At 40.8% G+C, this 12,757-nt stretch overlaps 1 protein-coding gene across 5 annotated transcripts in view; it reads left to right on the top strand.

Annotated features, from left to right (window-relative positions):
- DCAF1 (DDB1 and CUL4 associated factor 1) overlaps positions 1-12,757 on the top strand; it is a 58,719-nt gene that overhangs the window by 18,986 nt on the left and 26,976 nt on the right. For 4 of the 5 annotated variants that reach the window (XR_003614123.2, XM_008155225.3, XM_054708050.1 and 1 more), the window contains exons 3-8: positions 688-764; positions 2,809-2,882; positions 6,654-6,767; positions 9,051-9,188; positions 10,812-11,324; positions 11,623-11,724. Coding sequence is in view for 3 of the 5 variants with exons in the window: in XM_008155225.3 (XP_008153447.1) it covers positions 688-764; positions 2,809-2,882; positions 6,654-6,767; positions 9,051-9,188; positions 10,812-11,324; positions 11,623-11,724 (1,018 nt within the window). In the remaining 2 variants the exon portion in view is untranslated. The remainder of the gene's footprint in view (positions 1-687; positions 765-2,808; positions 2,883-6,653; positions 6,768-9,050; positions 9,189-10,811; positions 11,325-11,622; positions 11,725-12,757) is intronic. The other variant, XR_008554466.1, reaches the window with a different exon arrangement.

The raw sequence follows: 12,757 nt of genomic DNA, 5'->3' as shown, positions 1-12,757 counted from the left end.
GCTGCTTGGGCGCATGGGTGGGAGCTTACGTGGGGGAAGAATGTTGTAGGCTGAGGCAACAGCACAAAGAAAGGCCCTGAAGCAGTAATGAACTTGGACTCTGAAAATCAGAGAAGGCCATGTTACTGCAGCTTAGTGAAAGAGGAGTGGAGGAGAAGTGGTCAGAGATGCAGACAGAATCTAGATTATTCTAAGCCATGATAGTATTCAGTTATTGCTGTAAGTCATTGGAAGTTGGAGGGTGAATTGTCGGGTCAAGCATTGAAGCAAAAAAGCGAGACCAGTGCAAGCAGTCCAGGCAGTTGATGATGGTGGTCTGGACAAGGATTGGAATGGTCAAGATTTGGAGAAATAATTGAAGTCAAGAGATATTTTGAAGGTAGGACTAACAGGAATTGTGGGGGATGAAGAAAAAACGAGGATTTTAATGATGACTCCTAGGTTTTTGGCTTCTGAGGGAATGACAGTGGAAATGTCTGCTATTTTTTGAGACAGGAAAGGGGAAAGGAATGATTTTGGGAGTAGAAATTGTTTTATAAGATGGTTGTTTAGATCTCTGTTTATCAGAAAAATACCCTTTTCTTAACTTTTTGCTTTTATTTACACTTTGACTGTTGACTATTGTAGGTGGTGGCACATGTTTTTATATGCTTGTCTAGAGTTGACCCTGTCTTCCCTTTGTGCTAGGATGTCTGAATTGATTGAAAAAGAAACTGAAGAATATCGTAAGGGGGATCCAGACCCATTTGATGATCGACATCCTGGTGAGACCTGTGTTCTCCTAAACGTGGCTCTAATTTCCTTACAAAAGAAAATTGCTTTTAGAAAATATTTTTCAATTGAAATAACATATTTTATGCTAAGTTTTAAGACCTAATATTTGTTAAAATATTGTTCAAGGCGGGAGCAGTAAGGAAAAATAAATTTCTGGAAAAATGGAAATTATTTATAATATTTACACATCAAATAAATGTGGGTATACCTTATTGACTCATTTGGTGTGATTACAGAGCCTTAAAAAGAGAAAAATGTTTTCTCTTTCTGACTTTTAAACCAAAAAATGTCTGTGCCTTGACCTTCCTAGCAATGCTAACTTTTCTTTCCCTGATGGGGAATGTAGTTGAGAATGCATTCAGTGCCTTGCTTTCGTTATGAACTTGATACTTGGAGCCTTGAATAATAAACAGATTTCTTGATGTCTGCTTTAGTGTTTGGACAGCTAAAATATGCCCTGTCATGATTTGGTTTTATTTTGGGCTGATTTAATTAGAGTCATGACAACCTAGCCTGCTTTGGCATGGAATTTGCTGTATGGAACTTGAGACTGCTATTTCATGTTCTCTCTAAGGTAGATAAGCAGTGGGCAAAGCTTAAGTCATGTAGGGGCCTACACTGCACTAGACTTTCTCTCTCAAGAGCCAGAGCTTTGTGGAGAGAAGAGTCTGAAATTTAGAATATGGAGAGAAAGTAAAAATGAATGGGAGTTACGAAATAAGAACATTATATATCCACCTGAATGTTGCAGGGTTTATTTCTATTTCTTAGACATTTGTTCTCAAAAGTAAGTTAGGCATTTCAGTTCGAGTGTCCAGTTGTTTATGGGATGTTACCTGCTGCCCTGTCCTAGACATCCCCACTTGTGACTTCAGAGGACTTATTTACTGTTTAACCCACATTTTCAGTAAGGCAATCAGAGTACGAAGTATGAAAGTAAATGTGAAATAAGAATTTTAGTTAATGTATGGCATTATGAAAAGAACTAAAAAGAGAGATAATCATGCTTAGTGATACTGCCTTAGAAAGGATGAAATGGTAACGAGGTAGAAGGGAGAGACAGAAAGATTTGCTTTTTTTCAGTAGAAATGTAAAGACAATTTTTTTCTCCCTACCTCTCACGTTAAGCAATATTTGTCATTAACCCTAATTTCTGTTAATAAATATAAGGGTCTTAGTTTCATCATTTCTAAACATAGAAAGTTGGGAATCTGAGGTCCTCATTTATTTTTATGATACTCTTCTCTAACTTTTCTTTTTTGTGAATTACTTTGGGATACTAATTACAGCTTGGGAAAAACTTCATATCAGCAACTTACATCTTTTTTTATCCTTTGACTAAATTTTTCACTCTAATGTTTTGAAAAGAAAACTAAAGATAGATAGTATCTCTTTTAAAAACAAACCTCTCCAACCATTAACTATTTTACCTTTAGGCTGTGTGTTGAGTAGATCTTAGGTTCTAAGTCTCCTTTCTTTCCCCTGGGGCTCAGAATTCAAAGCCAAGGTTACTGTATCTTTAGAGTTGATTGCTTAGTGGGATTCCCACCCCTACTCCCAGCCTGGGATGGCTGCAGGTTTGAGGACACATCCCTCCTGCTGTTGGCATTGTAGTTGAAAGGGGGACTGGATTTGAAGCCTGCCTTTCCCAGGCCACCCATCAAAAGAAGTGTTTCCTACCTTTCTGTGGCTGGGAAGTCAGGGTTTTTCTTTGTTTTAGACTCCTTTCTGATTCTTATGTACACATTTTGTATATATTTGTAGATCTTGTGTACATTTAACATTGCTGGCCTGGTCTAGTGCTCATTTAATTCAGCATTTCAATGTAGGCAATAACCTGGGAGATGTGACTGAGTTTTATATTGTCACTTTTAAGAAATCTAATTTATCAAGGAATCTTTCTTTGTTTCTGTTTCTTTTTGTTTGGTATTTTAATAGTATTTATAACAACCGGGGTGCCATTACAGAGGTCTAAGTTGCTTGACGGGGGTGTCTTACTTATTCCTTTGTTGGTTCCCCCTCTTCTTTCGGTAGGTCGAGCTGATCCAGAGTGTATGCTGGGCCATCTGCTGAGAATACTCTTCAAGAATGATGATTTCATGAATGCAGTAGGTTTGCTTTTTACTTTTCTCCAGATTATCAACAGTTGATGCTGTACATTAGTGCTTTTTTCTAAATAGCTTACTTTCTCCTGAGGCCTTGACAAAGGTGGGAATAGAGTAGATAGGTTTTAATTTGGTATTGGTTCAGTGAAATGAGAGGAATCATGGCCTCATTCTTACCAAAGTCCCAGGTATTTTCTCAAGGTGTGTACTTTGTTCAGTTGAATATTGGTGAGGGCTCCCAAGGCACCTGTGTTTATCTTTGGACAAGATGATTTTGAGTTTGGGAATATAGGAGTCCTCTTGGGTTCCACAATAGAAAAATGAGAGGGATGTATGTGGCATGATTCTGCATTGACACTGCAGTGTGTTCATTGGGAATATGGATGGAAAGAAACGTGCCTTCTCTAACTCAGGACTGTTGAGGGGAAATACACACATACACAGGACTATTGAGACAGGGGAAATACACACATGCACATCTCACTCACAGCTCCTAAACATAGTAATTGTCCAATAACTTGTGGCTGTTTTTGGAGGCAGGATGGCATGATGCTTGAGAACATGGGCTTTGTCCGGTGGAGAGGATCCATGTTTTGAGTTTAATGCATCTCCACCATTTACTGATCTTGAGGCAACTTAAGCTTCTCCAGGCTTTATTTTCCTAATCTGTAAGACAGGGGATGATAGTTCTTACCGTAAAAGGTTTTTATAATCCTCGAATGAAATTTAGCATGAAAAGTACTTAGCACAGAACCTGGTTCATGAGAGCTCAGTAAGTATTAGCTATTATTATCTATAATATATCAACTTCCCAATTTATTTCTCTATTATCAGTGTATCTTCTCAGCTTCAGATCACTTCCAGCTGCTTTCCAGACAGTCCCACTTGAATATCCCCCACGGACTCCTTGAATTCCACGTGTCTAATTGTTTGGTCCACAGCTGTTTTTTCGTTCTCTAGCTCAGTAATGGTGTCCTTGTCTAGCCAGATAGAAGTTATCCTTTATTCCTCCAAACTCTCTAATTCAGTGGTCTTATCATTCCTCCTCCTTAGCCTTCACAAATCTCTCCACTTCTTTCTGCCCTTGTTGCCAGACGTAGGTTTAGTCATTACCATCTCTCACTGGTTAATTCAATAGCCTCTTAACTGGTTTCTCTTGGTTGTCCTCATCCAACCCATTCTTTTTTTTTTTTTTTTTTTATAATATATTTTATTGATTTTCTACAGAGAGGAAGGGAGAGGGATAGAGAGTTAGAAACATCGATGAGAGAGAAACATCGATCAGCTGCCTCCTGGACACCTCCCACTGGGGATGTGCCTGCAACCAAGGTACATGCCCTTGACCGGAATTGAACCTGGGACCTTTCAGTCTGCAGGCCGACGTTCTATCCACTGAGCCAAACCAGTTACGGCACAACCCATTCTTTTTTAAAAAATATATATTTTATTGATTTTTTACAGAGAGGAAGGGAGAGGGATAGAGAGTTAGAAACATCGATGAGAGAGTAGCATCGATCAGCTGCAACCAAGGTACATGCCCTTGACCGGAATCGAACCTGGGACCCTTCAATCCCCAGGCCGACGCTCTATCCAGTGAGCCAAACTGGCTAGGGCCCAACCCATTCTTCACTTTAGAGTCCAGAAATCTGTCTAAATTGCAAAAGTTATCATGGTACCCTCTTGCTTAAAATACACGAGTGGTTTCCTGTTGCCCTTAAGATAAATCTTAAATTTTTTAGTTTTGTTATATATAACCAATCTGTCTCTGGCCTTGGTTCTCTCAATTTTCAGTTCTTGCACGTTGGCCCTCCTCTCCTCTCCCCTCTCCTGCTTAGCTACTTCTACATACCCCTAAGTTCTGGCTTGGAATGCTTACCTGTCTATAGCCTTTTGGGATTCCTCTGCAGGGGTTGTGTGGTCTCCTACATGCTTCTGTAGCATCTTGTACTCATGATACTTGTTTTCTCAATCTCACCTTTGTTGGACTTTGATGGTGGGACTGTGTCTCATTTACTGTTGTATATCCAGCTCAGAAGACAATGCTGCTTTGTAGTAGAGAATCAATAAATACTTGATGAGTACCCAAAGAAAAGTTTTGTTAATACATTCATTTATATATCCTATATAATAAAAGGCTAATATGCAAATCAACTGAATGGCGGAACGACTGGTCTGTATGACATGCACTGACCACCAGAGGGCAGACGCTCAATGCAGGAGCTGCCCCTTGGTGGTCAGTGCATTCCCACGGGGGAGCGCGCAGCTCAGCCAGAAGCCAGGCTCACAGCTGGTGAGCGCAGTGGTGGTGGCGGTAGCCTCTCCCGCCTCCGGGGCAGTTGAACATCCCCTGAGGGCTCCCAGACTCTGAGAGAGCCCAGGCCGGGCTGAGGGTGCCCCCAGAGTGCACAAATTTTGTGCACCGGGCCTCTAGTTACAGATAGCTAATCTAATAATAGACAAATATGCAAATTGACCACACCTTCGCTACACCTAAGCCACGCCCACCAACCAAGCCACGCCCACCAACCAATCAGGATGAGTATGCAAATTACCCCAACAAAGATTTGCATATCAAGACAGCGTCGAAAGAAGCCAAGAGCTGCAGAAGGGGGTAAAGCTTCAAAGAAGCAAGCAAGCGGGGAGGGGTTGGGGGGAAGGGAGGAGCGAAGTCAGGGCCGGGGGCGAAGGGAAAAGCAGGCGGGCTGGAGGAGAAGGCGGGCGGGCGACAGGGGTGGAGCGGAGGCGGGGTAGAGTGCAGCAGGAAATCCTATTGCAGGATTTTTCCTGCAACGGGAACGCTAGTAAAAATATAAAATTCACTTTTCTCATAACCCCTGTCAAGAATCTGGTGGGGGTGTTTATCTTTCCCTGCTTTATCTTTCTGGAAAAAAAAAAGTATATGAACATAGGGGGGTGATTCCTTTGTGATACTCTTTGAGCTTTAATTTTTATGGTTGCTGAGTTGTTTTGGGGGAATTGGATTGTAAAGCCGCAGAAGAGATTACATATGATGTCATCATGGCTCAGCGGGATCATAACTATAGTAATTACAGGTTTGCCTAGCTGGTGTGGCTCGTCATACCTGGGTTCCACCTCTGGCCCCAGTTGGAGCTTGTGTGGGAGACAGCCAGCTGGAGCAGCTCAGTGGCTGAGCTTCGAGCTATGCACCAGGAGGTTAAGGTTCCATTCCCAGTCAGGGCACATGCCCGGGTTATGGGCTCGATCCCCAGTAGGGGGCATGCAGGAGGCTGATGGATATTTCTCTCTCACCTAGTTTCTGTCTCTCTATCCCTTTTCCTTCCTTTTTGAAATCAATAAAAATATATTAAATAAAAATCAATAAATACATATTTAAAAGTAATAATAATTAAAGGTTTAATTAGTAATTGTTAGGTACAGTCTTCTTTAATACGTCTTAGGCAAGCGATAAGAATATATTAAGGATTTGTTAGGCTTTATTAATTTGGGTTGAATTTTAGACAAAACATATTCCTTCTTGTCTGGACGGGTAGCTTGGTTGGTTAGAGTGTCATCCCGTGTACCAAAGGTTGTGGGTTCAATTCCTGGTCAGGGAACATAACCTAGATTGTGGGCTCCATCCCAGGACAGGGCTTGTACGGGAGGCAACATTGATTGTTCTCTTTCATATATTTCTCTCTCTCTCCCTCCCTCCCCTCCTTCCTCCCGTTTCTCCTTCCTCTCTCTAAAATCGATAAACATATCCTTGTGTGAGGACTATAAACAAATAAAAACTATTGCTTCTTTTCTTCACAGCTGGTGAATGCATATGTGATGACAAGCCGAGAGCCCCCTTTAAATACTGCAGCTTGCAGACTTCTACTGGATATCATGCCAGGGCTGGAAACTGCTGTTGTTTTTCAAGAAAAGGTATTTACGAAAAAGAAAAATGACCTTATTTTGTAATTGAGTAGTGATATGTTGATTTGCCTTTGTTAAAATAATTGTTACAGTTTTTTCTTATTATAATAGTAATATATGTTAAAGAAATGGAAGAAATCAATACAGTAAGAAAAAGTTATTTTTTCCTTTTAAATATATTTTTATTGATTTCAGAGAGGAAGGGAGAGGGAGAGAGAGATAGAAATATCAGTGATGAGAGAGAACCATTGATTGGATGCTTCCTGCATGCCCTCTACTGGAGATTGAGCCCGCAACCTGGGCATGTGCCCTGACTAGGAATCAAACAGTGACCTCCTGATTCATAGGTCGACACTCAACCCCTGAACTAACTACACTGGCCAGGCAAGAAAAATTTAAAAGTAATTATTTTAATGAGTACTTGCTGCTTGGGTGCCACAAAAAGTATTTCAGAGAATAACATTGTAATTATTGCTATAATTTGCAGTATTGTATATTAAAATCTTCAATTAGCTACCACTGCAGGAGACCAAAAAAAAAAAAAAATCTGTATCCTTATGAGTTCATAGTATTCTCTTACTAGAGGCCCGGTGCACGAAATTCGTGCATGGGGGGGTGGTGGTGTCCTCAGCCCAGCCTGTACCCTCTTAAATCTGGGACCCCTCAAGGGATGTTCGACTACCTGTTTAGGCAGTTGGACATCCCTCTCACAATCCAGGACTGCTGGCTCCCAACTGCTCGCCTTCTTGCCTGCCTAATTGTCCCTAACCACTTCTGCCTGCCAGCCTGATCACCCCCTAACCACTCCCCTGCCAGCCTGGTCACCCCTAACTACCCTCCCCTGCTGGCCTGGTCGCCCCCAACTGCCCTCCCCTGCCAGCCTGGTCACCCCTAACTTCCCTCCCTTGCCAGCCTGGTTTCCCCTAACTGCCCTCCCTTGCAGGCCTGGTCCCTCTCAACTGCCCTCCCCTGCTGTCCTGATTGCCCACAACTGCCCTCCCCTGCTGGCCATCTTGTGGTGGCCATCTTGTGTTCACATGGGGGCACCCATCTTTGACCACATGGGGGTGGCCATCTTGTGTTTTGGAGTGATGGTCAATTTGCATATTACCTCTTTATTATATAGGATTCCTTTTATTTCTATAAAATTGATAGTAATGTCTCATCTTTTTTTATTTCTTTAAAAATATATTTTTATTGATTTCAGAGAGGAAGGAAGAGGGAAAGAGAGAGAGATAGAAACATCAGTGATGAGAGAGAATCATTGATCAGCTGCCTCCTGCTCACCCCCTACTGGGGATCAACCCCACAACCCAGGCATGTACCCTTGACCGGAATTGAACCCGGGACCCTTCAGTCCGCAGGCTGATGCTCTGTCCACTGAGCCAAACCAGCCAGGGCTCATCTTTCATTTTTGATTCCAATAATTTGAGTCTTCTCTATTTTTCTTGGTTAGTCTAGCTAAAGATTTGTCAATTTTATGGGTCTTTTCAAAGAAACAACTCTTGGTTTCATTCATTTTCTACATTTCTCTATTCACTATTTTATTTATTTTCACTCCAATCTTTATTTCTTTTTAAAAATATATTTTTACTAATTTCAAAGAGAGGAAGGGAGAGGGAGAGAGTGATAGAAACATCAATAGTGAGAGATAACCATTGATCGGCTGTGTTCTGCACGTCCCTTACTGGGGATTGAGCCCATAACCTGGGCATGTGCCCTGACCGGGAATCGAACCGTGATTTCCTGGTTCATAGGTCGAAGCTCAACCACTGAGCTACGCCTGCTGGGCAGGACTTCTCAGCATTAATAATGTTAAATGTGCATTGTGAACTTCAAGAGGGATGTAAAAATTTTACTGCTCCTCACTTGGTCATGGAACCTTTCTGGTCTTAACATCTGAAGTAGGTCTGTATTATGTGGCTATTGATTTTTAGCTTGAGTTTTAAAATCTAAATAGGATTGTATTTCACAGATGCATAGATATTTAACTGAAACCATCTACTATTAGACACTTAGTTTGTTTGCATTTTTAAATTTTATGACCAACATTAAATATTTTTCATAAGACTGAGGTCTTTGCTTGCATCTTTAATTATGAAAATAGTATATTTTTCTGCAGGCTCGATCCCCAGTATGGGGTGTGCAGGAGGCAGCTGATCAATGATTCTCTCTCATCATTGATGTTTTCATCTCTCTCTCTTCCTCTCTGAAATCAATAAAAATATATTAAAAAAAAAGAAAAGAAAGTAGTTTTTTCTGAATTGTACTTTTTCATTTCCTTTACTATAGGAAGGAATTGTCGAAAATCTTTTCAAATGGGCCCGAGAGGCTGATCAGCCATTGAGGACGTATTCTACTGGACTATTAGGAGGTGCTATGGAAAATCAGGACATTGCTGCCAACTATAGGGATGAAAATTCACAGCTGGTAAGGACTATATTAAAATGAATTTTTGTATAAGATGGGAGAATAATCAAGTTTTTTCTTGCTACTTAAACTTGAATAGGTAGATCTTATTTATTATTTTATACTGGAGTGTACCTGTAATTTCAATATTTTCAGATTACTTTTCATAAGAGTTTTGATTTTACTTTTTTTTTTTAACTTGGAAATGCTGTTTTTTATCTTGTCAAGGATCATGATAGTTTATATACCAAATAAAAAATAGTACCATTTCCTTTCCTCCCTAACAGTGGGTTATGAAAATTTTAAAACATAGGATGAAATTGAAAGATTGAAAGAACTTTACAGTGAACAGATGTATATATACCACTTAAATTGTGAATATTTTACCATACTTATTTTTTTAAATGCAGTTCAAACTAAACTGTGGACATAATCCCTTTTTTAATTTTTTTAAACACATTTTTATTGATTTCAGAGAGGGAGAGGGAGAGGAGAGATAGAAACATCAATGATGAGAGAGAATCATTAATCAGCTGCCTCCTGCACATGCCCTACTGGGGATTGAGCCCACAACCAGGCATATACCCTTGACCAGAATCAAACCTGTGACCCTTCAGTCTGCAGGCAGATGCTCTATCCACTGAGCCAAGCCGGCTAGGGCTCCCTCTTTTTTTTTTTAAGATACGTTTTTATTGACTTTAGAGAGGAAGGGAGAGGAGAGAGAGAGATAGAGACATCAATGATGAGAGAGAATCATTGATCAGCTGCCTCCTGCACACGCCCTACTGGGGATTGAGCCCACAACCAGGCATATACCCTTGACCAGAATCAAACCTGTGACCCTTCAGTCTGCAGGCAGATGCTCTATCCACTGAACCAAGCCGGCTAGGGCTCCCTCTTTTTTGTTTAAGGTATTTTTTATTGACTTTAGAGAGAAAGGGAGAGGAGAGAGAGATAGAAACATCAATGATGAGAGAGAATCATTTATCAGCTGCCTTCTAATTGAGCCCACAGCCTGAGCATGTGCCCTTGACGGGAATCGAACCCGGGACCCTTCAGTCCGCAGGCCAATGCTCTATCCACTGAGCCAAACCGGCTAGGGCCCTCTCTCTTTTTAAAACTAAGCACAATACCACATTTTAGGAGTGGCTCCAAAAAATACTTAAAAGTAAAAAATAAATGATGAACTTAAAAAACAGATTATGTAACTATGTATAATGTAGATGGCAATTTCTACCAGAATATAACTTAAAACAGATACAAGTTTGAGAAACCACATATAATTTTCAAAGACCCTTAAAAGATTGTAAATACTGTGTATCTTAGTGTCTGCCTCTTTAGTTGTGTTGGTGCATCCAGTTCATCTTGATCCTGAGAGGTCAGTTGTGATGACGTGGTGTATGTGCAGGTCTTCTGGTTTGGGTTCTCTGGGAAATTTTATGCGGAATTAGACTGTTAGCTGTTGCTTATTTTATCAAGCTGTAGGGATCAAGTCAACATATTTATTAAATCTTTACTGTTACCAGGCATTGGGGAAGTGCCTCGGTATCTAGTTCTCTGTAAGTGGGAATAAATATTTGTTAAGAATCATTTAAATTAAGATGCAGAAGAGACAATCCGGTTTATTCCAATATCTGTTGATAGGTAGCAATTGTGCTTCGAAGACTTCGGGAGCTACAGCTTCAGGAAATGGCTTTGCGGCAAGAAAGCAAGCGTCCCAGCCCCCGAAAGCTCTCCTCTGAACCCCTGTTGCCTCTGGATGAAGAAGCGGTGGATATGGACTATGGCGACATGGCTGTAGATGTAGTGGATGGTGAACAAGAGGAAGCCTCTGGAGACATGGAGATCTCCTTTCACCTTGATTCAGGCCACAAGACCAGTAGCAGAATGAACTCAGCAACAAAACCTGAGGAAGGAGGATTGAGGAAAAACAAGTCAGCGAAACAGGGTGACAGAGAGAGCTTTAGGAAAGCCAAGCAGAAGTTGGGTTTCTCATCATCAGAACCGGATCGGATGTTCGTTGAGCTGTCCAATAGCAGTTGGTCAGAAATGTCCCCCTGGGTGATTGGCACCAATTATACCCTTTGTCCTATGACTCCTGCCATTGAACAGCGGCTTATTCTCCAGTATTTAACTCCTCTGGGAGAATACCAGGAGGTAAGCTTATTGGAAATACTATGTTCCCACTTTGGAATTACTGTGCTTATTTCTGTGATATTTTATGGTAGCATTTCTACAATGATGTGTTTTTACTCTTAATACAAAAAAGTCTTTGCCCCAAACTGGCAAACTCTTATACTTCTGATAAGGCCTGTTCGATCAAAGTGTGTTGGTATGTTTATCTTCATAAAGGAGGTAGGGAAGAAGCGCCTTATTTCTTCTAACCTCAGAATGGAAGAGGAAGTAGGTGGAAATAAAGCCAGATGTTAAGACTTGTTCTCGGTCTTCATTTCAGTTACTCCCCATATTCATGCAGCTTGGGTCCCGGGAGCTGATGATGTTCTATATCGACCTGAAGCAGACTAACGACGTTCTACTCACGTTTGAGGCGCTCAAGGTAAAGTTCTCACCCATGTTCGGTGACCGAACATTTTATCGACATGGATGTGCCTGTGTGTTTTGGTACACAGCATCTTTGGGTTTTTATTGCTCGGGGCTTTCTATTGCCAGAAATATCAAAATAGGAACAAACAAAAAATTCTTGTTTAGATAGAAGAGATGAGACTTACCAGGTGCCTCTTTGTGGTAGTGACCTGAGAAAAACCACACGCGGTGGCCTACGTGTTAGAAGGGAACAGTACCTGGTATGGCTGCTTTTTGGGGTGTGAGTGTGGTAGAGGTTTGTGTAACACAAAAAATAGAGTAGAGTGGAAGGGATTTGAATACTGTAAGTATGAGTCTGGGTGTTGGGAGAACTTCTGAAGAGGGCACATATCTGTTGTTTGTGCTGCTGAATTTGGGGAGATCTGCACAGGTAACAATACACGTAATTGTAAATCTGTGTTTTGTCTATTTCTGTGCCTGTGTCACCACCCAGAAGACACCTTGGCATGAGAAAGTGGAGAGGGTGCTCTAGCTCTTCCAAGGCCCCTCCTCATTGGCCTGGACTTGGAGCCATTAAGCAGCCTGCTGCTTGCATAGCACTCCCTGCCCTTAAAATTGCCGAGAAGATAGGTCTACCCAGAAAGGCTAGTGGGAATTGAATAGGGAGCTAACAAAAGTTAAGATAAACTTTACAGTATATTTAAAGTGCATTTTGATTAGTTCTAGTTTTGATAATTTGCTGAAGATAGTTCTTTGGATAATATATTTAGGATCAATGTAAATGAAATGACAAGACAAAAATGGAATCTTAAGAGTGTTTTTTTAATTTGTTTTTCTTAAGCACTATTTGTTTTACTTCTGTTAAGAGGATTCTCTGTATTTAGCAGCTTAATATTTTGTGAATTGATCATGTGATTTTTCTAGATCAGAGATTTTCCATCTTTTTCATCTCATAGCACACATAAACTAATTACTGAAATTATGTGGCACACCAAAAAAATGTATTTTTTGCTGATCTTACAAAAAAAATAGGTATAATTTTGATT

Source organism: Eptesicus fuscus, chromosome 18 (genome assembly GCF_027574615.1).
Source record: "Eptesicus fuscus isolate TK198812 chromosome 18, DD_ASM_mEF_20220401, whole genome shotgun sequence".
Lineage (NCBI taxonomy): Eukaryota > Metazoa > Chordata > Mammalia > Chiroptera > Vespertilionidae > Eptesicus > Eptesicus fuscus.
Note: the sequence above shows the minus strand (reverse complement) of the source record. Positions and strands in the feature narration are given on the sequence as shown.